The 27,732-nt window shown below is 54.1% G+C and overlaps 4 protein-coding genes across 11 annotated transcripts in view; 1 reads left to right on the top strand and 3 right to left on the bottom strand.

Moving 5' to 3' along the window:
- Nucleotides 1-9,562, top strand: part of Slc6a9 (solute carrier family 6 member 9) — a 34,827-nt gene extending 25,265 nt beyond the window's left edge. For all 3 annotated transcript variants that reach the window (XM_021160187.3, XM_029476616.2, XM_029476617.2), the window contains 9 exons: nucleotides 3,717-3,849; nucleotides 3,978-4,112; nucleotides 4,201-4,304; nucleotides 4,685-4,922; nucleotides 5,016-5,150; nucleotides 5,260-5,359; nucleotides 5,458-5,558; nucleotides 8,013-8,183; nucleotides 8,302-9,562. In XM_021160187.3, the coding sequence (XP_021015846.1) occupies nucleotides 3,717-3,849; nucleotides 3,978-4,112; nucleotides 4,201-4,304; nucleotides 4,685-4,922; nucleotides 5,016-5,150; nucleotides 5,260-5,359; nucleotides 5,458-5,558; nucleotides 8,013-8,183; nucleotides 8,302-8,496 (1,312 nt within the window). In that variant the 3' untranslated portion in view covers nucleotides 8,497-9,562. The remainder of the gene's footprint in view (nucleotides 1-3,716; nucleotides 3,850-3,977; nucleotides 4,113-4,200; nucleotides 4,305-4,684; nucleotides 4,923-5,015; nucleotides 5,151-5,259; nucleotides 5,360-5,457; nucleotides 5,559-8,012; nucleotides 8,184-8,301) is intronic.
- Nucleotides 9,563-9,602: 40 nt separating this feature from the next.
- On the bottom strand, nucleotides 9,603-12,982 carry Ccdc24 (coiled-coil domain containing 24). Of its 5 annotated transcripts, none has more exons than XM_029476618.2 (8): nucleotides 12,598-12,982; nucleotides 12,203-12,378; nucleotides 11,961-12,074; nucleotides 11,307-11,432; nucleotides 10,760-10,814; nucleotides 10,363-10,423; nucleotides 10,167-10,245; nucleotides 9,603-10,085 (listed from the first exon to the last, which is right to left on the bottom strand). In XM_029476618.2, the coding sequence occupies exons 1-8, from the start codon at nucleotides 12,721-12,723 to the stop codon at nucleotides 9,881-9,883; spliced, it is 942 nt and encodes a 313-aa protein (XP_029332478.1). In that variant the 5' UTR covers nucleotides 12,724-12,982; the 3' UTR covers nucleotides 9,603-9,880. The 5 variants fall into 5 exon arrangements, with proteins under 5 accessions (XP_029332478.1, XP_085695166.1, XP_021015847.1 ...); XM_085839040.1 differs by having other exon boundaries at nucleotides 10,760-10,811; XM_021160188.3 differs by having other exon boundaries at nucleotides 12,203-12,366.
- Nucleotides 12,983-13,226: 244 nt separating this feature from the next.
- B4galt2 (beta-1,4-galactosyltransferase 2) lies at nucleotides 13,227-23,915 on the bottom strand. Of its 2 annotated transcripts, none has more exons than XM_021160039.3 (8): nucleotides 23,522-23,915; nucleotides 22,205-22,246; nucleotides 21,739-22,094; nucleotides 21,296-21,531; nucleotides 17,647-17,837; nucleotides 17,310-17,432; nucleotides 17,093-17,197; nucleotides 13,227-14,215 (listed from the first exon to the last, which is right to left on the bottom strand). In XM_021160039.3, exons 3-8 carry the CDS (start codon nucleotides 22,040-22,042, stop codon nucleotides 14,065-14,067), a joined length of 1,110 nt encoding a protein of 369 aa, XP_021015698.1. In that variant the 5' UTR covers nucleotides 22,043-22,094; nucleotides 22,205-22,246; nucleotides 23,522-23,915; the 3' UTR covers nucleotides 13,227-14,064. The 2 variants fall into 2 exon arrangements, with proteins under 2 accessions (XP_021015698.1, XP_085695165.1); XM_085839039.1 differs by having other exon boundaries at nucleotides 22,205-22,242.
- Nucleotides 23,916-24,751: 836 nt separating this feature from the next.
- Atp6v0b (ATPase H+ transporting V0 subunit b) lies at nucleotides 24,752-27,722 on the bottom strand. The gene is made up of 8 exons (XM_021160091.3): nucleotides 27,528-27,722; nucleotides 26,947-26,995; nucleotides 26,629-26,712; nucleotides 26,430-26,507; nucleotides 26,166-26,235; nucleotides 25,991-26,042; nucleotides 25,531-25,721; nucleotides 24,752-25,063 (listed from the first exon to the last, which is right to left on the bottom strand). The coding sequence occupies exons 1-8, from the start codon at nucleotides 27,592-27,594 to the stop codon at nucleotides 25,037-25,039; spliced, it is 618 nt and encodes a 205-aa protein (XP_021015750.1). The 5' UTR covers nucleotides 27,595-27,722; the 3' UTR covers nucleotides 24,752-25,036.
- Nucleotides 27,723-27,732: the final 10 nt, after the last annotated feature.

Genomic DNA, 27,732 nt, shown 5'->3' with positions numbered 1-27,732 from the left:
TTTCCAGCCACTCCTCCCTGCTTACCCTTCTTGCCCTCTCCCCAGACTTGTTTTACACTCTTCTGTGCTGGTTTGAGTGTTGCTTCCAAGTTCTAAGATCATGACCACCCACTCGGCTCCACAGCCGCTGTGGCAGCCAGCACCCGACACAGTGGACTCTGATCCCAGCCCTACCCTCACCCACCCGGTGTCTCATGCCAGCTTCATAGTCACGCTGACATCTCAAGTCCTGGGTCTCCCACTGGCCCACTGTGTATTCATGGGAGGCTTCCAGACTCCCTAAGTCTTGGCTGTTCACCCCTCAAATCTGGATAGCTATAATTCTTCCCTCGTTGCTGCAGAGGTGACACATGCTAACATGGCATAAAAACCAGAGCTCAGTGGCAAGGGCTCAAAGGGCTGGATCTGTGAACAACCAGAAGAGGCAGTCTCTCTCTTTAAGCCAGTTACTGTCCACTCAAGGAAACAAGATCTCTACATCTCTCTGTATATATGGAGTTTAGGGTCTTTTGCTTGTTTTATTTTGTTTTTGACATAGGGTCTTATATAGCCCTGGCTGGTCTGAACTCCCTATGTAGAACCAGGCTAGCTTTGAACTCACAGAGATCCTCTTGCCTCTCTGCCTCCTAAATGCTGAGATTAAAGGCCCATGTGTCATTTCTGCCCCCCACTCCCCTTTGAGGCGGGATCTTACTCATATCTGGAGAAATGTCAAGCAGGAAAAGAGGTGATTGTGGTGGCCCGCCTGTAGTCTCAGCAACTGGGAGGCTGAGGCAGGAGAGTATAAATTTAAAGCCCAGCTGTGCTACCTAGTAGACCTAGTCTCAGTAAAGAAAAGGGGTGTGAGGAGAGGCAGAATAATTCTTAAGAGGGCATGCATCAGGAGCCAGCTTACAAATAAGTCACGTTCCAAGCGCTCTGAGGTTAATTGTTTGGTCTCAAAAGCACATGGTCCAAAGAAAAACAAGAACTAAATGTGGTACAACCTAAAATAAAGCTAGAATTCATTCGATGGTTCCCAGGCTAACCATCTGAGCTCTGCAGCCCAGTACAGTAATGCTGTACTCATACACTAAAAATAACACCGCGGGCTGCCATTTTAGCATGTGCTATTCGGGAAAGTTTGTTTTTTAAATCCTTTAAGTGACAAGGGTTAGAGAGAAAAAAGTGACAAGGGTTTTCTTGACTTGAATGTTGGCACTTGGGAAAAGTGATTCAGTAGAAGCAGAGGGAGCCTGTGGTTATTCTGAAGGTCCCACTTCACCAGCACTGGTGTCTAACATAGGAGCACCCAGGCAGGCCTGGCCTAGGCTGCTGGGACCCCTAGGTCGTTGCCTTCAGCTATGAATGGCCTTGTCTGTCTATCTCAGTGGGCCAGTAGAGGTGTTTTCTGTGTGTGCTCCGAAGAGGGAAAAGGCAGGAAAGCAAGGCCAAAGTGACCCTATGAATCCTGGACCTCACCCTTCTGACTGCTGATTCCTGTGTGACTGAGCCTCAGACACTGACAGTTGGGAGAATTGGGCAGAGGGGGGAGAAGTTGGACAGCACCCTCTACAGGCCATGCTGTTAAGGGTGGGCTGGGACGAAGGTCAGAAGCCAAAAGGAGGCTGTTTAAGTACACTTGGGTAGTCAGGCAGGCAGGCAAACACCAAGTCCCAGCTCTGACAACATCGTCCATGAAGATCCAGAGTCATATCTCATCCCAAGTCATTAAACATGTCAGCATGAGATCTGAGAGCTGATGTAGCATAGCTAAGGATGCTGAGCAGGGGGAAACAGCCTCCAAATGGGACCTGTACTGACAGGAAAGCAAGGAGCCAGTTTTACCTAGTTCTCCCCTGTGTCTTGGACTGGTGTTGTGATCCTATTCGCAGATGAAGAAACTGAGGCTAGAGAGTGTCTTCCTTATCTCCTCTTCACCGCTAGCTAGCCTCGAGCATTCATGGGCCGGCCTCTCTCCTTTCTGCCGCACAACCCCATTTGCCACAGTGTCCACTCCCTCAAGATCGAATACTGTCCATCAGTGGCAGGCACTGGGGATGTATAGCCAGGAACAAAGTGAGCAAAAACTGCGACCATAGAGGACAGTAGACAAAAGCCATAAAAAGGGCTGGGGTTGTAGCTCAGTTGGTAGAATGCCTTCCTTCCATGCATGCACGAGGCCCACAGTGCCCCGTAAAATCTGGCAAGCCCCCACGAGCCTGTAATCCCAGCAATCAAGCAGAGGAAGTGGTAGGATCCTAAGATCAAAGTCATTCTCAACCACAGAGTTCAAGACCAGCCTGGGTGACATGAGCCCTTGTCTCGCATAAAGCAAACAAACCATCAAGAGCGAAACATACGAAACAGGAGAAGGATGTATCCGCTGTCGAGGAGCACGGAGAAGGGGGCGGCATGCTAGGCTGGGCTGAGAGCTGCATGTCACGATATAGTCAAGAGGATCACTGTGAGGAGTGGCCATCTCAGTAAATACTGGAGGAAGTAGGGGTCACAGACAAGGCCAGCTATATCCTATACAGGGATATAGTGTAAAATGTGGCCTGTTGTTCACATGTGAAAAAAATCTCAAGGTGGCCCAAGGCCTTACGTGCATAGCTCTCTAGGGGGAAGAAGCAGCTACTTCAGACAAAGGCCCTGGGGCATGCTAACATGTTTGAGAAAAACCACAGTCAGTCAGTGCAGGTAAATCTAAGCAAAGGCGGGGGTGGGGGGGGGGGGTGGGGAGGGATGAGAGATCCGAGATATGGCAGTTCTGGGGACACTGGATCCTGTACGGCCTGTAGCCAGTGAGAGGGTTCTGAGAGCCACTGCAAGACATGGGGCCATAGAGAGGTATGACTGTCCCAAAGCAAGCAAACAAAAGCCTCAAAGCTCTTCCATTGCCCTCAGGAGGAAACTGGAAAATTCTTCTGTCTCGCTTTCACAACCTCTTACAACGAGGCCCCTTCCTGTCCGCTGCCTTTCTATCATATCTATCTTCTTTCCCTGCTCCAGCTAACCAGCATGCCCAGGCTGGTCATACTAGCTCCTGCCACCACCCCTTCACCCACATCCTCACTCTATAATCCCAGCCTCATCCCTTCAGGGAGGCCTTCTATCCAGGTTCTCTCTCCAAGTGAGACACCCCCTCCTGTGTCTTGTCCTATCTGTGGTATCCCTCCCGCCCACAGCAGTCCAACTTACTCTCTTCCACAAGGGCAGGAAGAAGCCTCCTGTACCATCCTAGGGCCTGGCACACTGAGTATGTGATTGACAGAAAAAGCACAGCCTGCCTGGCATAGGGCACCAGGCAGAGCCACACCCACATGGGGAGGGGCTAGAACTTCGTCAACTCTGCTTCCCACTGAGCTCGCTGTCAGAGCTGGAGCAGATGGTTCGGGTATACCTAACAGCTTCCTGGAGGATGCACATTTGATAGGATGAGTGGGCCTTCCTACTGTGGAATGCACGTGAAAGGACCTGAGCTGAGCCCAAGCAGAGACTTGGGCGTCATCCTGTCCCAGGAGAAAAGACTAGCTCAAACTTGATTTAATCTCTCAGAGCCCTTGAGGGGGTCCCAGGACAGACTGCAGGGCAGAGGCCTGGGGTCCTCAAAGCAGCTTCCATTCTCCCACAAGCAGGCTTCTGGGATCTTGCAGCATGGGGCATGGATCATGAGAATTGGTTGCTGGGCGGCCGAGGCTGGCCCTCAGTGACAGTCACCTCCCCATCCCCAGGCTGTATGTGCTGAAGCTGTCAGATGACATTGGAAACTTTGGGGAAGTGCGGCTTCCCCTCCTAGGCTGCCTCGGAGTCTCCTGGGTTGTTGTCTTCCTCTGCCTCATCCGAGGAGTCAAGTCTTCAGGGAAAGCAAGTACCCTCCCCAGGCAGGCTTTGTTCCCACCCTGCCTCTCCTATCTGGGTTGCTGGGGTTAGGGAGGTAATTCGGGGGGTTGGAGAGGGCTCTAGGGGAATCCATGGAGCCTGTCTTGTCCCAGGTGGTGTACTTCACAGCCACATTCCCCTATGTGGTGCTGACCATTCTGTTTGTTCGTGGAGTGACCCTGGAAGGAGCCTTCACGGGTATCATGTACTACCTGACCCCACAGTGGGACAAGATCCTGGAGGCCAAGGTGGGATGTGGAGGGTTGATCCCAAAGGTACCAGGGCGGGTGCATCTAACATCTGCCTGCAGTGGCTCACTGGCCATCCTCTCTGCAGGTCTGGGGGGATGCAGCCTCTCAGATCTTCTATTCCCTGGGCTGTGCATGGGGTGGCCTCATCACCATGGCGTCCTACAACAAATTTCACAACAACTGCTACCGGTGAGTGAGCCCCCCCCCGCCCCCCCCCAGCCTGGAGGCTTCCCGTCTTCCCATCCTCTCCCCAGCCTGACCCTGGAGCCACAGGGCCATTGGGCTCCAGTGCAGCTGGCTGCCTCCCAGTGACCTCCTGCACCCATGACCTTGAAGTCTCGAGGACCTTGTATCTCCATTGTGAAAGTAGAAAGCAAAGCACCAAAGAGGGGGAATGGAGGAGATGAGGGGTCAGGAACCCTGGACTCAGCTTGAAAAGGCCCAGATAGACAAGGAGTTAGGGTTACCTCTCTTTTTAGAATATCTAATCCCTGTCTCTTCCCCTGGCCGAAATTGAGGGAAGGGAAGCAAGCTGGGTCTCCTAAACTGTCCTGTTTTCTCTCCCTCAGGGACAGCGTCATCATCAGTATCACCAACTGCGCTACCAGCGTCTACGCTGGCTTCGTCATCTTCTCCATCCTGGGCTTCATGGCCAATCACCTGGGTGTGGATGTGTCTCGGGTGGCGGACCACGGGCCTGGGCTAGCTTTTGTCGCTTACCCTGAGGCTCTCACGCTGCTTCCCATCTCTCCACTCTGGTCCTTATTGTTTTTCTTCATGCTCATCTTGCTGGGGCTGGGTACTCAGGTATGGGGTGTGTGTGTGTGTGTGTGTGTGTGTGTTTGGAGGGAGCGGTCTGGGAGAAAACGCAGGCCCTTATTCTGATAGCTGCGGCTGTAGTTCTGCCTCCTAGAGACCCTGGTCACTGCCATTGTGGATGAGGTAGGGAATGAGTGGATCCTGCAAAAGAAGACCTACGTGACCTTGGGTGTCGCTGTGGCTGGCTTCTTGCTGGGCATCCCCCTTACCAGCCAGGTAAGAGTGGAGATGTGGGGGTGAGGCGGGGCTGCAATTGCTAGGCACCTGGGAGTGGGTGAGTAGCCTAGTCTGTGGAACCCTGGCTAACCTGTCCATTGGCCCACAGGCAGGCATCTACTGGCTGCTGCTGATGGACAACTATGCAGCCAGCTTCTCCTTGGTTGTCATCTCCTGTATCATGTGTGTATCCATCATGTACATCTATGGTGAGTGCTACCCTTCCGTGGACGTGGGTGTCCGTCTTGGACTGGCCCACTCTGTTCTCCTGAGCTGCTGACAGTATCTCCCACCCCCGTCTCTCCAGGGCATCGAAACTACTTCCAGGACATCCAGATGATGCTGGGGTTTCCCCCGCCTCTCTTCTTCCAGATCTGTTGGCGCTTTGTTTCTCCGGCTATCATCTTTGTGAGTTCCTGGGGGACCCTCCCAGGTAGCTCTAGCTTTGGGCATCTAAGAAGCCCGGATAGTCAGATGCATGCACACTCAGAGAGGTGCCAGGTCCTGGCCATGGGTTAGGAAGCAGATCTTGAGCCCTGTGTTTGACTGAAGCCAGTAACGTATGCTCAGAGCTGCAATGTCAGGGACACAGCCTCACTCCGTGCCATTACTGCCCAGTTGCCTCCAAGGGGCCTCGGGAGTCATTGGGATCGGTGTGGCTTCTGTCTACTTTACTGTTCACACCTAGGCCACAGGGAGACACATAGGAATGTAGCAGTGTTTCTCCATAGCCCCAGGACCTGTGGGTACAGGGCTAGGAGTCAGGTTGACTCTGTGATGGGACTAAGCCCTCAAAGGCTGGGAAGTTGGATGGCTTTGAAAGGAGCACCCCCATTTCTTTGAACACCAAGCACCAGGGGAATGTATCAGAGCACACTGTACTGCTGATAGAATTCCCTGCAAGGCCGGTCCTTCCTCCACCCTGTTCACATGTTAACTTGAACAACACCTCTCTGGATCATCAATTCTCCCCACTCCAAGGCACAGGGATGTTAAATATGCCCACCACACACTTAATAAGGGGCAAGAAACCTGCTGCAGGCCTGTGGGCTAAACCAGGCGCATTTTGCTGCTTCTGTTTAAAGTGGGAGGCAGGGCTAATGGCCTAATCATCACTATATGAGAAAAGAGGGTCAGAGGGCTCACTCAATGGCAAGGCAGTGTCCAGAGCTACCTGTGTCTTGCTCAGTACTCAGAATTGTGGAGAGCGCTAGACCAGACTTCCACACTGGCTCATATTTCTGAAAAGAGGTCCCTGGAGGACCGAGGCCTCCACCACATGGGGTGTGGGATGTTCCTGGGCCTGGCACAGACAACAGTTCTGGCCGCAGGCCCAGCATTGAAACAGGAGGAGCGGAAGTCTCCTTTCAAGGCTGAGAGGGCAGAGAGGGCGGGAACCACTGCCCAGCGCCATGCCTTCTGGGGGCGTGACATTGGCCCAGAACCAGGACGCTCTCTGAGGGCTGGGGAGCTGCACTTTGGTACCTGAGTTTACCCACCAAGGGCCTTCTCTGGGTTCGGTGGATTGTCTAGGCAGAGAGATTGAATCAGGCAGTGTCCGAAGGCTGGGTTGGAGTTACATTAAGGTGAGGAATTCAGGCCGGGCAGACGTATTTCTCTTCGGAGTTTTATGTACCTGTGACAGCTCTTCTTGACAAACCCCTTCCTTCCTTCATAACTACAGTGAAAAAATTCATCCTCACGTACATCAGGCTTTGTTAAGCCAGGTGTGGTGGCGCTCGCATTTAATCTCAGCCCTGGGGAGGCAAGAGGCAAGCCATTGTCTGAATTTGAGGCCAGCTTGGTCTACATAGGGAGTTTTAGGTTAGCTAGGGCGACACAAGTAAGACCCTGTCCTGAAAAAAAACAAAAGCAAACACACACACACTTCACTAGGTTGGTAAAGGTGTCACACACATATGGTGCCCTAGGTTCAGTGTGGGGAAGGTCAGAGGAGCTTAAGTTCCAGGATGCCCCTAAATGCTGACAGGCATGGGGAGTCCTTTCCACGGGTCCTCTGGTGTGGCCTGCGAGTCACCTGGCCAAGTCTCCTGTTTCTTTTAGATCTTTAGCTCGCCTCTTTCCAGAGAGGTGTGTGTCTGCTACTGGACACAGTATCTGTAGCCTCTGGGCACCCTCCAAGCTGACTGTCACAACAAGCTGGCTTGTTACTACAGCCACAGTGAGGCAAGACTTTACGTAGCTTGCTCCTCGGCCCCCTTCCTGATCTGAGCATCTCCCGGTACAAATCAGCTCAAACAGATAAATGAGATTGTGCAAGACCTCAGACCCACAGTCAGTGCAGCAACCTCAAGTGTCAGGCCATGCAGAACAGGAAGCCGAGCGACTTTGAGTTAAACAGATGGGAGGTGCCATGGAGAAGCCTTTTAGGAGGCAGAAAATCCAGAAAGGCTTCCTGAAAGAGGTGGCACTGGCTCAGGGCTTGGCAGGAATGCCGAGGATGGGTCTGCAGAATGAACAGAGGCAGCAAAGCCGGTCTGGATGTGGTGAATGCCTAGGGCAGGGAGATGTGACCAGCAAGATAACAGGCCATCAGGCAGAGCTGAAGCCTACGGCTAGGAAATCATCCTTATCTCTACTGCCTAGAGAGAACGGCTGCTTTCCAAAGGTGGCAGCCGCTTACTTGTTCTCTGCCAGTTCAGGACTCTGGCAAAAACTGTGTCTTCATGCCCAGCTCCTCCCTGGGGTCCTACTTCTTTCACGAAGGTGTTGACAGTTGCCTATGCCCCGAGCCACACCACCTTTTGCTGAGCCAGGAGGAAGGGTTACTGTGAGGAGGGCCAGCCTGGGGTCCAGGAGGGGCGCTACTCAGCCTCGCATCAGCCTCTCTACCCTCTCTAGTTCATTCTCATCTTCACGGTGATCCAGTACCGGCCAATCACCTACAACCACTACCAGTACCCAGGCTGGGCTGTGGCCATCGGCTTCCTCATGGCTTTGTCGTCGGTCATCTGCATCCCACTGTACGCGCTGTTCCAGCTCTGCCGCACAGATGGGGACACACTTCTTCAGGTGAGGAGTGAAGATAGACTGAACGGGGACGCTGGACGGGACGGGCAGGCGAAGTGGAAACACTTCGAGCATAAGGGTTCTCTTCTGACACGCTTTTCACTGCGCCCCCTGCCTGCAGCGTTTGAAAAATGCCACAAAGCCAAGCAGAGACTGGGGCCCCGCCCTCCTGGAGCACCGGACTGGGCGCTACGCTCCCACTACAACCCCCTCTCCCGACGATGGGTTTGAGGTCCAGCCACTGCACCCGGACAAGGCCCAGATTCCCATCGTGGGCAGTAACGGCTCCAGCCGCTTCCAGGACTCCCGGATATGAGCGCAATTGTTGCAAGGGGAGAAGCCCCACCCAACCCTTGCTCCCACCACGGAGACTGGGGAGGCGGACAGGTGGAGGCCTGCCCCATCACACCCTGTCTGGGATGCTGCTGTCACCTTGACCACCACTACTCATGTCCCCAGTGTTTACACATCCTTTGGATGCCAAGACAGCAGCTGGGGGTGGGAAAGCGATGGGGGAGTTAGGGGGAGCGGGCATGGGGAAGCAGTGTCCAAAGCACTTTGGAGGAGGTCTCAGGTCAGGTCCCCAGAGGCCTGCCAGGCTTCCTATGGCCTCTGATACCCTCATGCTCTGCCCTGAGCTGTTTCACTATGGGATAAGAGGTTCCCCCTCAACTTCGTGACCAGTGTTCCTGACCCCAGAACAGACCCTAGCCTCTGCCCAGGGAACTATCTTCCTCCTCCAGACAAGGTGAGGGCCCCGGGGCTGTACAGTGTTACTTGTTGGACTGCACCACTCAGCCCTGTTTATTTGTGTAATTATTTTTTTTTTTTAAAAATTGTATTACCCTGTGGTTGCCATCCCCTGCCCCAGCCTTGGGTCCAGTGTGTCTTCCAGGCCTGCCTGCACCTCACTTGGCTGCTCCAGGGTCTCTATCCTTTGTTCCAACCCTGGTTGTCAGGCCCAACCAGCAAAGGCCCACGACCCAGCAGCCTACCCAAAGCACTTGTTTATGGAGGGCAAGAAGGGGACTTATCTGTAGGAAGCTTGAGCCCAGAGCCCTGGGGAAGGGGACCCTGTTCCACATTCCCTTGCCCACCCTCCACCAGGTCGGAGGCCCAGTCTTCCCAGACATGCTAACCCCATTCAATGTGCCAAATGGCCCCAGTCCGTGTGCCCATCCCCCCTCTGCAGTCAGAGCACCTTCTCCCAAGACCCGCAGTCCGTTTGTCCGTCCTCTGTGCCCTCTGCAGTGACAGCCCTGGCCAAGCCACTTCTAATCCTCTGTAGCAATAACGGTGTGCCGCCCGCCGCTGCCCAGTGTGTGCAGCACTAGGGTTTTAAAGTCCGTAGGTTTTAATGAAATTTCTATTCCTGTCTCTGAGCTGCTGATGTGCTTTGTCTGGGTCCCTCGGGGACGAAAGTCAAGCTGGGATGGGAACCTCTGTCCCCCAAGGCTCTGTGGAAGCTTGTGCAGAGGAGAAGGGGCCAAAGGCTTTGATGGTTAGAACAGGTGTCCTGCCACTCAGTTCTAGATAGCAATGACCTGACAAGGGGTGGGGCTGGGACCAGACCAACACACAGCTGGGGGAGGGAGGGAGAAAGGTGTGAGCTCATCTGAGAATGAAGCAGAAATGGAGCTGTGGCAGCTGGAGACAACAGCAGATGGGCGGGTCTCAGCAGAAGCCTGTTTTGTGACCCTTCAGGTCGGTGCCTGGGATGCTGCACTGGAAACTGACGTGGAAGTTGTCTCTTTGCAATAGCTGTACCGAAGTTGCCGTCCCCAGCGGCGGGTGCTTGTCTGTCCTTGAGGGTGGGGGCAGCGCTCCGAAGGAGGTGTAGGCATGTAGCCATGGAGACAAGGGAAGGGTCTAAGGCTGGGAATGGATGACCTCAAAGGCTTCTGCCTGCACAGGATGGGTAGATGTGAGGTGGCCATGATCTGAGCTGCACTCTACATGGCCCACCCTGTGTCTGTCTTGGTGTACCTGTGCTTGGCAGCGGTACAGGAAGGCCCCAGAGAGACCTGTAGCTCCTGTTCCATGGCCTTCTTCTGATCCTTAATCTCTGTGGAAGGGCACAGCTGATAGCACCTGGTTCTTCTAGAGTATTTACAGTAGTATGTACAGTATGAGATAAAGGGAGGGGGCTGGGTACCTCCAGGGGCTCGCCTGGGGACCTTACCTCCCAGGGTAGGCATTTGGGTGTCCTTGGAAGCCTGCATCTGTTCCATTTCCAGACAGTGCTGTGGAGAGAGCTGTTTCAGTAGCCCTGCCTGAAGTTAGAGACCAAGAGCCCAGGGGCTCAGGAATAAGACCATGAAGCCACTTGGCCTAACTATCATGATACCATATCCTACGGAAAGCCAAGCTTAGTAAGATAGCAGCTAGGCATGCCCTCAGACTTAGGTGAAAGGATGCAGGAGACCTAGGGCTATCAAGTGGACTAGTCTAGAACTGCCAATCATGGCCTGATAGGAGAAATGGGCATAAGACAACCTTGATATGCACATACATATAGACACACAAACATGGTCCCCGCTAAACAGAGAAGCTGGGGGAAGGCCAAGGACTGTGCTCACCTGCAGGTCAGAGATCTCGTTCTGCAACATGCGACACTCTTCCTCCAGAAGGCTTCTAGACAGGAGCACAAACAGCCAGAGCCAGAGAGGCAGGACCTACCCAGCTGAACCCACTGCATGGCCCCACCCTCCAGAGCCTCCAGAGCCAAGACAGCTCCTCCATCCTCAGGCTACATTGTCCTTGGGGTGCTGCCTTCCAGCCCCCACTGTTTCCAGTTACTTCAGTTGCTTGCACCCCCACAAGCACTACCTTTTGTACCCTGGCACTGGACCTGTGGCTCATCCAATAGCCCCATATTACAGCCTGCTTATAACCCTCCCTTGGCTCCCCTTGTGCCAGGCTGAAATCCTTGGGCCCTGACTCCTCTTGGTTCCTGTAATTGGCTACTTGCTGGTTTTGTAGCAGCCCCACTAACTGCCCAACACACACACACACACACAGTCCACCAACCTGGCACACTACCCCTTTCTGGCAGTCCCAGCCCCTTAATTTCCACTCCTGTCTTCTTGCCCCCAATCTATACACTCAGGTGCCCTGAAGCCTCACCTCAGGTGTCTGACAACTTGGTCAATATTAGACACATTCAGTTGGTCCTTGATGACAGTGAGGTCCCTGGGACAACTGCTGACAGGTGAGGTTACCATCACCCTCTCTGTGCCATTCATTCCAGCCCTTCAGGGAACAAATGCCACTTCTAGAGCCTTTTGTTTTTCTCAGGCAGGCCACATAACAGTGCAAACAATAGCCCCAGAGCCCTGACTTGCACCTGGTAGTTCTGCCACCTTCACTGTGCGACCTCAGGGAAATTGTCCCTTTGAGCGTTCATTCTGTCACCTGAAAAGCTGGGGACAATGCTCAGCTTATAGGATTGTGGGAGGATTTGAATAAGAAACTGGCACAGTATACTTGTGCACGTGAGGACATTAATCCCTCTCTGTCCCCAGCTGAGCATGTCATTTGTCATCACCTCCAAGCTCTTCCTGTACCTCCAGCCCAAGCCTTGGGTCTCATCTGCTAGGCCTGAAAATAACTGTTCACTGGACATGGCCTCCTGTTCTCCCTCCAGCCCCTGCCTACAAAACTCTCCATTTTATCTGCTTGGAAAACTGCTCCCTTCCGCCAGGCTGGGCAGGTGTCCCCTAAGGACTTCAGCCTTTATAACAGTGTCCAGCCCCAGTGGGTAGAGTCTTCTGTTTTTACCTGGGCTCATCGGCTCTCATCGCGAGTTCCTGTTGTGTTGAGTCACACCTGGGATCCTCTAAGGCAAAGCGAAGGACCCTGGGACTATACTGGGCCCACATCTGGGTCTGGTCCCTGAAAGCATGTGCATGAAGGGACCTGAGGACCTCCTTTCAGGAAACCCCAGGAAAGGTCACCCTGGCTCTTTATCAGGGGCAGCCCATCTGGTGTCCCGGCAAGGAGGCCATGGCTGAGAATCCCACCTGCCCTCACTGATAGCCTTAAGGCGGAGGCCTTGGAGTAACTGCCGGAGTTCTTGGCGAATGAGGTCCCTCAAGAGGGGGGGTGGTGCCAGTAGGGTGGGAGAGTCAGAGTTGGAAACTTGAGAAGACTGGATCTCTTGGAGCAGCGCCTTTAGCATCGCCACCTGTAAGGAGAGCTGGGGTACCTTGCCACTGGGGCAGAGGGGATGGGTTTAATGTGTGTTGGTTGAGGGTTGTCAAGGGATGGGAGGAGCTAAACAGAGCAAGGGCACGCAGTGAGAACAAGGTGTTTGGGGGGGGATCACCAAATAGGGTTAGGGACCTGGTGGTGGTAGGAAATCACTAGAGTTGTGATCACTAGGAATGTGACCCACCCCCACCGACCGGACTCCCACCTCCTCTCGCAACTCCAGACTCAGGTCCACTGCTGCCTCCCCCAGAATCCTCTTCACTTCAGGCCGCTCCGGGAGTGGAACATGCTCCTCCACCAGCTCCCACAGTGCTGGGGAGTCCCCGGGCATGGCCTGCGTGGGTCTCGGTCCCCTGGTCAGATCTACAGGCCGGACGGCCCGCAGGTCAGAGTACTAGATTTCCTGGGAGACCGATGGTTGCTCTAGACCAGAGCCACGCCCACCAAGCCCTTCCGGCTGACATCGATACCCCGCCCCTTTCTGCCAAAGTCCCCACACGAGAATTGCGCTGTCTTTTGGTGGCCCACTATGAGCAGACCCTTCAGAGTGTGGGGTCCTTGCCTCTTCTGGGGGAAGCCTGGCTGTGGGAATCGGCCCTTAGCCCCTCCCCTCCTAAGAGTCGGTCACCTGGGAAACCATCCGTGCCCTGGGATCAGCCCTCGAAAGAGGCCCTGCCCCTGCCCGCAGTGGCTGAGCACCCTGTGCTTATCCCAGGGCACCTTTCTGCCTCTGAGTGAGAAGAACTGAGAAATCTGGCCCCACTGGTTCACTATTTCCTTATCCCTACTAGTTTGAAAGCAGTGTCAAGATAAAACTTTCTCCCTAGAACAATGGAAGTGGCAAGGCTAGGAAATTTATTAAGTTACTAGAAGACCCTAGCCAGGTCACCTCCCACAACACAGACTAGCTTCGGGGATCCAGATCCCGTTCACAGACAGACAAGGGGGCTGCTCCGTTAACGTTTTTTACTAAAGCACCCACACAAGTTTCTGTGCAACATATAAACAGAGCAGGCCCCGGGGCTCCTGCCTCCTCTCCAAGGGAGGGAGGCCAGATCCATTGACTGATCCAGGCCCCACCTGTCCCTCATGCAAAGGTCAACCCCATGGTCCCAGGAAACAACACAGCACCCCTTCTGGTCCCCTCCTGGGGGCACTCCTCAGTAGGTGGCTCACCAAAGCTTGCCCCCTACAATGTTGAATGAAAAAGGTTTCCCCTCCCCTGGAAGCATGAGGGGTCTCCAGATCTGAGGAATTCCCCCCTGGAAGAGACACTGCCCCCTAGTCAAACCTCCCACCTTTTCAGGCCCTAGGGGACTCGAGGGGAGTGGGGAAATTGAGGCACAGAGAGGTGGAGTGACCTAGCCCAGGCCACTCCGCGAGGCAGTGCAGGGGCTGGCCCAACCCTAACAGTGAGGAGGTTTGGGCTGGGAAAAGTAGGACAGGAAGAGGGGTTGACCCCAGAGAGGGCCATAAGTGGGGCTTGCCCAAACGCCCCTCAAAGTGAATTCTGGAACTTCTAGGTGCAGCTGGCTATTAGACTCAGAAAACAGCTCACAGTCACAGTCTTGGGGGACAACCCTTAGAGCAGCTGTCAGCCAGGCTGGAGGTCAGTCCTCTGGCAGGCAGCCTTCCATACTGGAAGAGCATGGAGGGCCTTGGTCCGTTAGTGTCAGCCTTGAGTGAGCCACGACATGGGCTGTCCAATGTCCACTGTGATGTTGGTGAAGAGCGGTTGCCGAGACACTTCCAAGACTCGGTACCGCACGGATCCAATGCCGTCCCACTTCATGCTCATCTTTGTGTTTTGAATCTTATTAAACCTAGAAAGGGAGACGGGTTCAGATCAAGGCTAACAGTCTCTGCTCAATCCTGCTCTTATATTTGCCCTCAAAATAAAGACCTCAGCCCCTTCAGTCAGAAAGCTTAACAACAACCTCTCCCTCACAGGTCTCTCCATTCAGACCTCCTCACCCCGCTCTACATATGTATGTATGTATGTATGTATGCATGCATGTATGTATGTATGTTTTTATTATGGGGGGTCGTGTGTGGAGGTCAAAGGGTGAAGTTGGGCCTTTCCTTCTACCTTCGCGTGGGTTCTGGGGACCCCAGGCTTCCCTGTAAGCGCCTCTAATCACTGGACTCTCTTGCTGGCTTGTCTGTAGTATTTGAGGCATCCCACATGTACCCCTAGGGCAGTCTCTGTCCCCTGAGAGACATATCATCTTCCCTCTAACCCTTTGCCATCTTGTTTCATCAGTCACTCTTTCCATCTTCACTCTGGATGCCAGACTGCACTCTGAGCAACAGGGACACAGCCGTGTCCAGGACATGCAAGGCCCTTCCTCTCATGGTGAGTCTGCTTCACTAAGGGAGACTAGGCAAAAGAAACATCAGAGTGCTGCATTACCAAGTCACTACCTTGGGAGAAGGATGTGACACTAAGCTGAAGGCAGAGGGGAGAGCATTCCATGCAGAGGTCAAAACAGGCTAGCCTGCTGGTTAGAGCACGTGAGGGCGGGACTCTGTAAGTCATAACGAGTAGTTCATATTCCGTGAGCAAGAAGACAGAGAATCTTAACCCAGTTTCAGCAGAAGGGTGGGATGGCAAGGGGGAGGCAGGAAACCCCTTGCAGTCACCCGGGCAAGATCACAGAGACCAGACTAAGGTAAAGGTGGAGAAAGGGGCGAGCAGACCGGCGCAAACGCTTTATGGGCGGTCCCGACGTGGCTTGATGATCTCAACTTGTAGGGCTGGGAAAAGAATCCTGAGTTTTGTTTTGTTTTTGTTTTCCAAGACAGGGTTTCTCTGTGTGGCCTTGGATGTCCTAGAACTAACTAACTCACTCTCTCTCTCTCTCTCTCTCTCTCTCTGTGTGTGTGTGTGTGTGTGTGTGTGTGTGTAGGCCAGGCTGGCCTTTAACTCATAGAGATTTACCTGACTCCACCTCCCTGCCAGTTTGACTATGACTCTGCGGCATTAAAGGCATGCACCACCACTGCCTGGCCCCTGCCTTAAGTTTGAGGCAAAACATTAGATCCACCATCATACTTCTTTAGCAAACAAATTTCATGCAGTCTAGCCATATCCACACCCAAGCAGACATCACTAATTGATGACTGAATGAGACCACGGGTCCTGGCTTTATCTGCCTGCCATCCCTTCCCTGCTGACGGGTTTCACCTAAACCACTTGCTTTTCCATTGGCTCCCTGGACTCCTGTGGGGGCGTCCCATGCTTCTGAATTCCAACCCCATCAGTCTATAACCCATCTCTCCACTCCTAGAGTCTGAGGTTAGAGCAGAAAGTCAGGGGACACAGACATAAGTCTCCCCTGGCAGAGTCCCTCTAGTTTTATGAATTTAGGCTTGGTCAAGGTTCCTCCTAGGTCCACACAGCAGCTAGGTCATTCCTTCATCTTCCTTGAGCATAGAAAATAAGACCACCAAACAAACTCTGTCTCGTTTCTGTTAAGGGACTTTCTAAGACCCTCAAAGCCCTCTGGGAAAAAAGTTAAAAGCCCCCTGGTACTCAGCTACACAGCATTAAAGCCCCTGCCATCGCTCCCAGCCTTCAGATGTTTAAGAACCAAATAGCTTTAAGATTTCAGAATACAGCAGGCATGCTCAGAATCAGCTCTTACACAGACAAGTTCCTTCATCCACTCTGGTTGTCTCCATCAGCCTGGCAACACAGCACTGGCAAACGTATATGCCCGAGGGAACTGAGGCAGATCTCAGTGAAGGGGTAACTTTTCCAGTTCCCACAACCTCACTCATCTCTCAGCCAGGAAATCACCTGTTCTCATGACATAACTATTTTCCTTGCCTCGTGTGAGCCTCATGAGGGATGGGAGGACAGGAACGCGGTGTGACTGCAGAAGGCTTGGTGCCACTCACAGATGCATCTGGAGGCTCAAGGAGTCTACTTAGATTTCCCATGCCTGCCAGGCCTTTCCCAGCCGGTCATGAATACCTAACGTGGGTATCTCAACCCACACAGGGCTGGAGAGATGGCTCAGTGGGTAAGAGCACTGGCTGCTCTTCCAGAGGTTCTGAGTTCAATTCCCAGCAACCGCATGGTGGCTCACAACCATCTGTAATGGGATCTGATGCCCTCTCTGGTGTGTGTGAAGATAGTGTACTCATATATACATATATATATATATATATATATATATATATATATATATACACATATATATATATATATATATACACATCTTTTTTTTTTTTTTTAAAGGAGTTAGCTGCTCTGATCTCAGAGGGGTTGTCACTGTCTCAATCCTCCCTCCCCACACTCCCTCTGTTTGGCACACCTTTGTTGGGTTCCTAGGATCTATGGCTAGCACCACTATCATCTTGTCTGCTCTGACAGGGCCAGTATAAGCAGGGGTCATGCATAGCACCCCAGTGACGTCTTCGAGAGCACTGACGGAAATGTGCCTGAGCAATTACAACACAAGCTGGAATCTCAACTCTACCTCTATGAACCAGGCCAGGGTGCCAGGAGTCACCTTTAGAGGTCAGGGGCCAGGAACATCTGGGTCACTTCTAGGAATCGGCTGCCTCTGGAAAGCACTCCTCAGGAGTCGAGGATGCTCAGAGGCCTCCTCTATGGGGTCAGAGATCAAAGGCATTTGGGATACTGGGAGGTGACATCTAGGAATCAGGGGCACCTGGGGTGCTGGGGTCACCTCTGAGGGTTGGGCTCGTTATGTTTGTCCCGGTCGTGCTTGATCATGCGGTAGCGGCCAATCCGGACATCCGGGCGTGAGATCTTCATCCCAGTCAGGGAGATCCTAGGATGGGAGACAGGCAGACTGAGGAGGCACGGGGAAGGGGAAGGAACCCCATCCAGTCTGTGCCTCCTCACTCCCTGACCAGCCTGCCCTCTGCCCCACCTCTACTTACCGGTTGAAGATGTCATCATCCTCGCCTCCCCAGCCCCAGTACTCGTTGGGAAAGCCATTGATCCTCAGAAACTGGGCCTTGCTCAGGCCTGACACACCTCCAAAGTAGCTAGCATAGGGCAACCTATGACACAAGAGAGCAGGTGTCAGGGTTGCAAGGAGATTCAAGATGCAGGATCATAGATGGTGTGTAGGGACCATGTGTTACCCAGGGAGGTAGTGCATTACATAGAAGGATCTGAACCAGGGGCCAAAGGCTAGGAGGATACTGAGGCTGGGACTCAGGGCTTGGGTGAAGTGGGGGTGGGTAGGTCTGAGTCTCACTAAGAGAGTCTCACCGGAAGCCAAACTTGTCCATGGCGATGGCAAAGTGGCGGGGCTGGTCACCACAACGGTACAGATTGCGGTCATCCATAGGGACCAGGTCCACATCACTGAAGATGAAGCAGTCATAGGTAGCATCCTCCTTCAGTGCCTCTAGGAAGCCCACGTTGAGCAGCTTGGCTCGGTTGAAGGTCTCCTCGCCATGCTGATGGATGGGTGGATGGATACAGATCAGCTCTGGGGCCCTGACTGGCAAGTACCTGCCACTTCAGCTTCCCTCGTGATCTCAGGGGCCCACACAATTGTCCCCCACCTCCACAACTCCTTCAGATTCTCAGGAATAAGCCTAGCTTCTCACCTGACACCCCCTCCCCCCCATTCACAGTCTGGCTCCAGTCTCCTCTTGGATGTCTTAAGAATCTATGGCCCAGCCACATTAAGTTGCTTAGGCTCCAAAGGACATGCTGGACTTTTTGGTTACCAGGCACTGGGTTTGATTAGCACTTCCCCCCCTAGCTAGAAAGCTCGTGCCTGGAAGGGCTGACTTCCAAACACACCTCCAGGCCCCATTTTCACCCATGTCCACTGAACCACTATTTAGAGAGCTAAATTCATTCATTCATTCAAAGACACCCTGCGACTTTCTCCTTTGTACCAGGTGTGCCTCCTGTGTGCCAGTGGAAAGTCTAGGGACAAGGAGCCTTGGTTTCTCTTCCTACTGAGCCTACAGCTGTGATGTGAGACAAACAAGGAATGCCCTAAGTGTCTGGAGCTGAAGTAGCTCCCCTGGCCCGAGTTGATTCACTTCCAACTCCCTGGGCAGCCCCGGAGACTACGAAGGAATGTGTTAAATGATCTTGTCTTCCCAACAAAAAGACGAGCACCAGGCTATCAGCAGACACATCTCTGTGAGTTCAGGAGCCACAGAGACAGGACTGCAGAGGCTCTGGTCATGCAGGCCCAGGCAGCTCTGGACAAAGAGGGGAGAGCTGACAAGAACTGGCCTCTCGGCTTCTGCTACAACCTGCGCTAAAAGAAGCACAAGCAGCAGGCATCTGTGAGTGGGCGCCTCCCAAGGACAGGGGAGACAGGGGCCCCTCCCGGCCCCGGGCAAGCCTGAGAGGCAGAAGCTGTTTCCTCTGAGCAGTGAACTGAACTACACCTGCTCCCTGAGCGCCACCAGCCCTGGCTGATTTACCATCATTCTTCCAGCCTCACTCTAAAGGCCGGGAGCCCTGGGTCTTTCCCACACACCTCATAAATAAGCTCAGTTCGCTCTCTGGAGGAAAAACAACAACAACAACAAAACAAACAAAACCTAAAAACACACACAAAAACAAAACAGCCTCCTTCTAGACATCACCCTACCTTTTGTCATTCCTCCTCAGCAGAGATTTTTTTTAAGAGTTGTCTCTAATTAGCTATTTTGTCAAATCTGATTCCTTCTTCTTCAACCCACTGCAATCTGCTTCCGCCCCCACCATGCCCCTGAAATGGCTCTCACTAGGCCCACCGTGTTGCTAAATCCACTGGACATCCTTGGTCCACATCCCTCTGACTCCCCCACAGTGCTCACCCACAGCTGCCACACTTCCTTCCTGCCTGCCTGCTGGCCTTCCAGGGTATCCACTCCCAAGGGGCTCCTGACACTGCGGGTTCACCTCCCGGGCCTCGGTAGCCACCTTCCTTTCTCCATCAAAACCCTCAACTGCCCCACCCCAATATTCCATGCTCTGCAGGTACGTCAGGTGTTGTGGATTTTAAGAAATTTCTAGCTTGGTGAGATGGCTCAGCTCTCGGCATAAGCCTGAAGACCTGGGTTTGATGCCCGGCCCGCCACAAAGTTGTCCTCTGACCTTCACATGTTTTTGTTTTTTTTTTTTTGGTTTTTCGAGACAGGGTTTCTCTGTATAGCCCTGGCTGTCCTGGAACTCACTTTGTAGACCAGGCTGGCCTCGAACTCAGAAATCCGCCTGCCTCTGCCTCCCGAGTGCTGGGATTAAAGGCGTGCGCCACCACGCCCGGCTGACCTTCACATGTAATCACAACAACATATACAGGTTACCCCTACTTCAAACAATGTTTGAAGTGTTCTGTGGTGATATGTGTGTAAACAAAACAAACAATGATAAGAAGCAATCTCTAAATTATGCGCTAATGAGATAGCTCAGTTGATAAAGCATTCACTGCCTAAGCCTGACCACTTGATCCAGGAACCTCAACCCCAAACCCATATAAATCAGGGAAGGAGAGAGCCCACAAAGTCCTCTCACCTCCGCATGCATGCCATGGCTTGAGTTCCCACACGCATGCGCACATACACACACACGCACACACACACATGCACACGCACACACGCACACACGCACACACACGCAAGCACCCACACATAGTCCATAATAAAAATTGTATAATAAAGAAATGTCTACATACCATTGTTTCCAGGTCCTCCTCTCCTTCAGAGACGTCCTGTCTGACTCCCTGCAAACTGTCCTACCTCTACCTCCCGCAGGCGCGTATCAATCCAGACAAGAGAGCACCCCCAGCCACTCTCCTCCACATTTGGCCTACCTTCTCTGGTCCCCATCCCACGAACACAGCAAACAGCCAAGACTGAAACCCTTCCTTTGTTTCCACAACTCTCTCCTCTCTCAGAGTGATGTCTCCCTTTACCCTATAAACCGCCTCACCGGTGAGCTCGTTCACCCGCTCTGTTCTGGCTGCTGTAATCCCTTCCTAATTGGTCACACTGCTTCTTGGCAACCCCTCCCTCCATTCTTCATGTGTAACCACAACAACATAGACAGGTTACCCCTACTTCAAACAATGGTGCCCCACAAACTCAGGCTAGACTTCAATTGTCAAGCATACCTCTCAAGCTTTTCTTGATTCGGCCTTCCCCAGTTCCCCCAGCTAACCATTGCTACACAGCCTGAATGTTGAACTCCACCCCTCAGCCAATAGTTCCTATACACAAGAGATCAGTTCTCTTGCTAAGCTCTGGTCTTCTAGGCTCCTCTTCCTAGAAGGTTCACCTCCTTCTCTTCCTCCCCTTACTGCCTGCTCATCTCTCCTAAGTGCAGGGCTGAAGCAGGCTTCTGTGTTCCCACTCCAATTACAACTGTATCCCTTCTTCCTGAGTTCTCCAGGAGCAGGGAAGGTACGCATCAGGTCTTCTCTGAGACCCGATGTCTGCTCTAGGCAGGGCTTAGATGCTTAAGAAACCTGAGGGTCCAGGCTGCCTGTGTCTTTCAGAGTCTAACTCTCCCTCTCTTTAAGGCCCTGCCAGTGCCTCCTAGTTGGTACATACTAGACCTCCATCGCCTTTGTCTTAACATCTCTTTTCTATTTTACAGTGACATCCCAAAGAGGTGACAAAACAAGCCATGTACACACTGCAATGGCACATGCCAACATTTATATGTTCATATCCCTTCTACACACATGACCTTCCTGTGTTCATGACAAACATGCACTCTTCATATCTATGTAGACTCACACAGCCGTGAACAGGCAAGGAACCACGGATTTCTCCAGCCCCGAGTGTCCACCAACAGGCACGAGGGTGTGCATCCCACATCCACATCCCTGAGCAGGCACATCCACAGGTGCACGTGAGCTCCTTGATGGCTACTGCACAGCTAAGGGCTGCAGACCACGCACCTGGTTGATGACATAGACACCGTAGCGCAGCCGCTGCCGCCTCAACATGGGGTGCAGATAGTGGAGCCAATAGCGTAGGTGGTGCTCCCGGTGTCTAAAGGGGATGATGACTGCCACAGTTTGGGCTGGGGTGCAGTCGGGTGGAGAATAGCGGCCGCCCAGGAGCACGCCTGGGTTTTCCCTCTGCACCCGTTCCAGAGGCATGGGTGAGGTGAATTCGATGACCACTCGGCCCACTGCAGGACAGTGTCAAGAGTCAGGGTCTTTGCCAGAATCCAGGGACACTAGCCACCTGGGAGTGGGCAGCAGAGCCCCAGGAATTGCCCTCTTTCAATAGACCTAGAGCCTTGGTGGCCTACGGTTCAGCACTCCACTTCCCTAGTCACATGGGTCAGGTCCTCTTCCCACCCCTACAACAGGTAGGCCCCTCTCTGCAGGCTCACCAAGACCAGGCGGCACGTCAGGACAGGGCGGAATGACTGGAGCTGTGGGACCAGGCCTGGCACTGGGCACTTCAGGCAGCCCGGAGCTAGCGGCAGTGGTGTTGGGCCGAGAGCAGTTGGTACTGCTGCTGGCTGCAGGGTAGAGGGCATGGGCTGGGCTTCGGGTACTGAAGCGGCTGAAAAAGGCCAGGTGCTGGGCATAGACGTCAAAGTAGAGGATGACGGCCACAAGGAAGTGCAGCAGGCAGAGAAGGAGCACAGCCTTGCAGACCCGCTCCAGCGTCCCCCCCAGCAGTCTGCTCATCCCGCAAGTGGCCAATGGCCCGCCCAATGGGCCCAAGCATCCGGCTGCCAGCCTGAACAGAGGGAGAGAGAGAGATCCCAGAGGTCAGGCAGGCTAGGACAGGTGATGAACCCCACCTGCTTCCGACGTGGCTGCTCATTCCCACTCCCTATCCACACTTACCTTTCATATACCTTGACACTCACGGGCTTGTTTGTGTTCTACCTGCAAACACACCAACAGTCGCTGGCAACTCAGTATCTGCTATCCTAGGCACACCCCAGCACTAACGCCACCTAACCATACACGTAAACCCTCACCGTACAACTCCGTACACGGGAACCCACAGCAGTACAGACAGGTGAATTTGATTACCCAGGACTGTACCTCGGCGCCGAACCACTTTTATCTACAGGCTCCACCTGTGGCCCAGGGACCAGCAACATCACAGGACAGAATCCTCAACACAGGACACATGGTTTAGAGAATGGATCACTTACTGAGTGCCCATCACATAGGAATTCTTTACACTATGGCTTCATTTAGTCCTTCCAAGGGCCATGACGGGAAGTCACTTAGACCCATGGCCAGTTTGAGCACTCAGATCCCAACAACAAGCAGGCCTAGCCAACTAGGACCAGGCTGAGAAGGAGCCTTCAACACTCAAGAGTGCCCTCCACCCAAAAAGGTGAGATGTTTAAACAGGTCCTTCCCACAAGGGACCAGAGAGCATACCGTGGGGCAAGCAATAGAGAGCCCCTCACCTAAGATTTCAGGCTAGCTAGCTCTGGAGCCTGATTAGCAAAGCTAGTTCTGATTCCTGAAATGGAGTACACTTGGACCCCAGAGGAGTAAACTTCATACGCTGGCAGAGGTGGTGGGGTCTGGGGGTGCCCTTGCTTGAACCAGGTCTCCCCTGTAGTTCCAAAAGGTCAAAAACTACTTCTGGCCGTGCTCCTGTGAGCAGAATAGCTCAAACAGTCACAAAATCACATAGACTTCTTTAGTACCAGCAGTCGGCACCCACACTCAAGGGACACACAGAGACCTACATATAGAGCTAGACACACTTGGGGTGACAGTAACATACGGTGCCACATATATCAACAAACCGCGGCCCGGACTTATACAAGCATAGCCATACACCCAGACCCACGTGCAAGTATTCCCAACCCCTCCCTCCAGGGCAGGGGCTCTGGGTCAGGCCAGCCACCAAACTGAGGGGTGCGTCTGGGCGGGGCTGGGAGGCTGAACACGTGGCACCTCGGGACGGGGGAGGCAGCAGAGGACAGGTGGGTGTGGAGCCCTGGGGAGGGGTGCATGCAGTGGGGGATGTGGATGTGGGGCCGGGGCCGAGCGCCTCTGCGAGACACAAGGCCGGGGCGAGCGAGGACAATGAGGGAGGCCGGATGGGGGCGGACGCCGGAGCCCAGGAGGCTAGCGGGATGGGGGTAGGGTGGGGTGCAGCCAGGCCGGGGGCAGCGCCGGTGCCTCGCTCACCGGGTCCTGGGCTGGGATCTGTGACGGCGCGCGGGCGGCCCCCTAGCCGGGCCGGGTCTGGAATGTCGGGGCCCTGGGTGGGGGGCCGCACGCGCCCTCCTCTCTCGCAGCGCTCGGGGCTCAGCAGGGGGCGCCGCTCCAGCTCGGGTAGGGATCCCGGCTCCAGCAGCTGTGGACGGCTCTGTCCCCCATGGCCCGGCCCCACCGCCCGGTCAGCGGTCCCCGAGGCTCCGGGGCCACCTCCCGCCGCCGCCGCGGGCCATGGAGCCGAGCCGCCCCGGGAGGCAGGGCGGGGCCGGGCAGACCCACGGACCGGCGGACCGACGGACCACTGCGCTGCCGCCTCCCTCCCGCGCTACGGCTCCTCGGAGGGGCAGGCCAGGCCGGCGCGCCCGCGCGCGCGCCCCCGCGGCCCCCGCCTCCAGTGCGCCCGCACGCGCCGCGCGCCGCTCCGCCGCCCGCCCCTGCCGTTGGCCCTGCGCGGCCCAGCCAGCGGGGAGGTGCGTTTGCGGATGCCTGAGACCCAGGAAGGGCGCAGGAATCCATCAGGTTCTTCCATCAGCTTGCCTTAGGGATGGGAAGAGACCAGGAGCCGGATGGCTAAGGCCCTTCAGGTATTTGGGACGGGGTCTGGATAGTGGGCAATTCAGAGGGTTAGGGCCTTGCCAACTCTTTCCTGGAAGCATGAGTCAAGGTCAGCCAACCAGGGCTGCCTGCTGGGTAAGACCCCTAAAGGTGTTGACTGAAAAGGACTTATTAGGTAAAAGCAGGTTGGGTAAGATTTGGGGTGGTGGTGGTGTTGGAATCAAGAATTGTATAGGAATAGGCGGAGCTGAACAGGGCTCCAGGAACTAAGACCATAGAAGAGGTTTCTGGAGGGTTAGGTGTTCATACTGGACTATCAAATGTAAAACACTGTTCTCCAGGAAAGTCCAGGTGCGGGGAGTTTTCAGGATAGCAACAGAGAGGAGAATTAGCTGTAGTGAGTTTGGGTCTAGTGCACAGGGGTCCAAAGGCATAGGGCTAGGAGGATCTCAGAGCCCAGACTCTTCAATGAAGAGGTGCCAGCATTACAGTCAGCCTAGCACCCTGACCTCCCACCCAGGAGCCAGCACGGTCCACAGCAGAGATGATGTGTAGACAGAAAGTTACAAGAGGTTGGAGTGAGTGAACAGGTCCTCCCCTTCCTCTGTGAAAGGTGTCGCAAGGGGCCAACAGAAGCCTCATGACTGGGACAAATACCAAGTTTATTTCACAAACACTAGGAAGATGGGCTGGATGGGGGTTGAGGGGGGCACAGGTGCACAGCTGTACACAGTCACCATCAGCAGCCCACTCCCCACACTGGGGTTCAGTCTGGACTGCAATGCCTCCAGAGTCAACAGGCAGCAAGAGGTGAGTGCAGGGGGGACCCTGAACACCAAGCCCCAGAAAGGCTGAGGGACACAGCTCCAGCTGTCCCAGGAAAACCAGCAATAAATAACAGTAGGGCACGGCCCCACCCATACAGGTCATCTAGTCACCCATCTTCACTCTGGAGGTCTGCAAAGGAAGAACAGGACAAATCAGGCAGGGGCAGTGACCAGTGACAAGAGCAGAACCAGCAGGCCAGTGGGTGGACAGACGGACAGATGTGGACAGTAACAAAGGAGCTCAGCTGTACAACAAAGAAGTCCTATGGACAGTGTTAGTGTCGCCAAGAGTCAGCCCAGTCAAGTACCTAAGTCACCTTTAGACCTTCAGGCCAGTCTCCCAGTCACAAACTCACACACTGGAAAATATGAATTTAGACATGCTAGTCTACTGACAAGCGTGTCATACATACAGAACACAGACCCTGAGAGACAGAAACGCCACAAAGACATTTTCAGAGGCAGCAGAGGAAAGAGATGCAAATGGAGAGACTAAAGAAAAGATGCGTGCATCTAGAGCAGGAGACAAAGGGGGACCAAGAGATGGGAAGGGGAAAGAAGGGAGCCACTTCTGTTCCTCTCTAGGGGGACTCGCACCTGAAGGATTGCGACAATGACCCCAAAGAGGCCAATGGCACTGCCAAAGATCTCCACGATGAGAATTTTTACAAAGAGGCTGGGGTTCTGTGCATCCGCCAGGGCGGCCCCACTGCCCACGATGCCCACGCAGACTCCACAGAACAGGTTGGAGAGACCGACTGTGAGGCCAGCCCCAAACATGGAGTAACCTGGAGGATAAGAAGTAGCTCATGAGGCGGAGGCAAGCAGGAGAGGAATGGTCCAGTGTGGGCTAGCGGGGCCAGTCCCACCCCAACTCTGCAGAGCTGAGACTCTCAGCTGTGGAGCCAGGAAGTAGGAGCAAGTGTGTAAGGCCCAGACGTGTATGTGTGGTAGGGTGTCTGTTTCACTATGTCATTATGTAGTGCTACCCCCCTCCCAGGACTGGGATTAAAGGCCCAGCGCACCATGCTGAGTGAGCTCTATGTTACTCACTTACCTGCATGGTAGTTTCGATGGCCAATGGCCTTGGGCTCCGTAGCACTGAAAGGCTGTGAGGGGCAGAATAAGTCCTCAGAAGGCATTCCTTAATGCACCTACCTTCTCTTCCCTCCAATCTTTAGGGAAAGCATAGGCATTTCGATGGATACCCGTCCCTGCTGGTTTTCCCTTACCTCAGCCATGTTGCTGATGACAATTGCCATGATGATGCCATAGATGGCCACTGCTTCACAGAAGATAATACTGGCAACAGTGATGGTAAATGGTGGGGGAGGGGGAGGGAAAAGAGGTAAGAAGGAAATCAGCCATTTCTGCAGAAAATCCCCAGCCAACTTTCCCTGACTCACATACACGCTACAATGAGACGGGTCACAAGCCAGCATGTCATCCGACCCCCATCACAGCTAGTTTTGACATGCAGAAGCCTTTACACTTACCTAACCAAGTTCTTGGTTTTGATTCTGGGGGCTTTCACCCCACCCCCAATAATGGATGAGCCGGTTATATAGATTCCCCTGGTGAAGGGTAAAAAACTGATTAAAGGAGTTGCTGTCCCCAGGATGATTAAGAACCCAGTGATGATTCCACCTGCCACGACTTGGCACCTCCCACTCGTCCCGCCACTCCAACACTCACCAGGCTGCTCCAACCACAGACAGAGAAATTGCTAGGCCAATGCCCAGATTCGACCACATGAAGGGGGAAGTTTCTGTCAGGAACCTGGTGTGGAAACAGGGAAGGAAAAAAGCAATTGAGCTATGGACAGGAAAGGACAGGGGTGGGGAGGCCACACAAAACTCAGTGTCCACCCAGCTCCAGCCCACCAGTCCCAGACGTTGCATCTCTAGATTTTCTATTTCCCAAAGGTCCGTGTGTCTGAAGAGCTGGGCTGGGGCTCAGACCACAGCAGGGAGGAGGGGCTCCTAGGAGAATCCTCTCCATGCCCTCCCTTACCATGCCACATCAAAGCGAAAGCCCAGGTCAAAGATGGTGTAGCAGATTCCTGAAGCAATAAGGAAAGGAGTTAAAGGGTTGCTCTTTCGAGACACTGTCCCCAACCTAGGAAAAAAAAAACTGCCCAACTGTCAAACTGTCAGCCACCTACATCTAATTAGACAAGCGAAGAGTCCCGGAGCGAAACAGCACCTCCACCCAGGCCTCCATTTTTTTTTTTTTTCGGCCACTCCCTAGGTAACCCGTCTTAATGACACCAAGCCCCTTCACGGGCCGGAGGGAACGGGCGCTGCGTCCAGGCCGCGCCAGATCCTGCCGGCCCAATCGCTGTTTACCCAACAAGATGTGAATGGGTGGGGGAGGGCAAGGAGGAAAAAGGGGAAGCGGGGCGCCCAAATATGCGGCTCGCGGACGAGAGGTCAGGAACCTGGCGTCGCGACCCTGGAAAAGCCGGTGTGACTCTCGCAGCCCAGGGCCAGCCTCCTCCGTCGCGGGAGGGCACCGCGCGGGGCTGGCTCCGGCTGCCACCTGCCCCCCGCCCCAACCAGCAGGCCACCTTGGGCCGCCTGGGCCCCGCTCACCCACAACGACCATGCAGGCCCAGAAGGCCACAAAGATCCCGAGGTAGAGCAACTCCAGCCCCGTCATGGCAGCGGCGACGGCAGGGGTCGGATCGGTGGGACCTGAGCTTAACCGCGTCCACCGTCCGCCCCGCAGTCTGTCGGCCCGCCCCGCAGCGCCACCTGACCGGCGCACGTGATGCGCCGGCCCCACGTGACCCCCGCG

The sequence above is a fragment of the Mus caroli genome, unplaced genomic scaffold (genome assembly GCF_978045245.1).
Source record: "Mus caroli unplaced genomic scaffold, Mus_caroli_1 scaffold_6, whole genome shotgun sequence".
NCBI lineage: Eukaryota > Metazoa > Chordata > Mammalia > Rodentia > Muridae > Mus > Mus caroli.
This window is presented reverse-complemented; position numbering and strand designations above follow the sequence as displayed.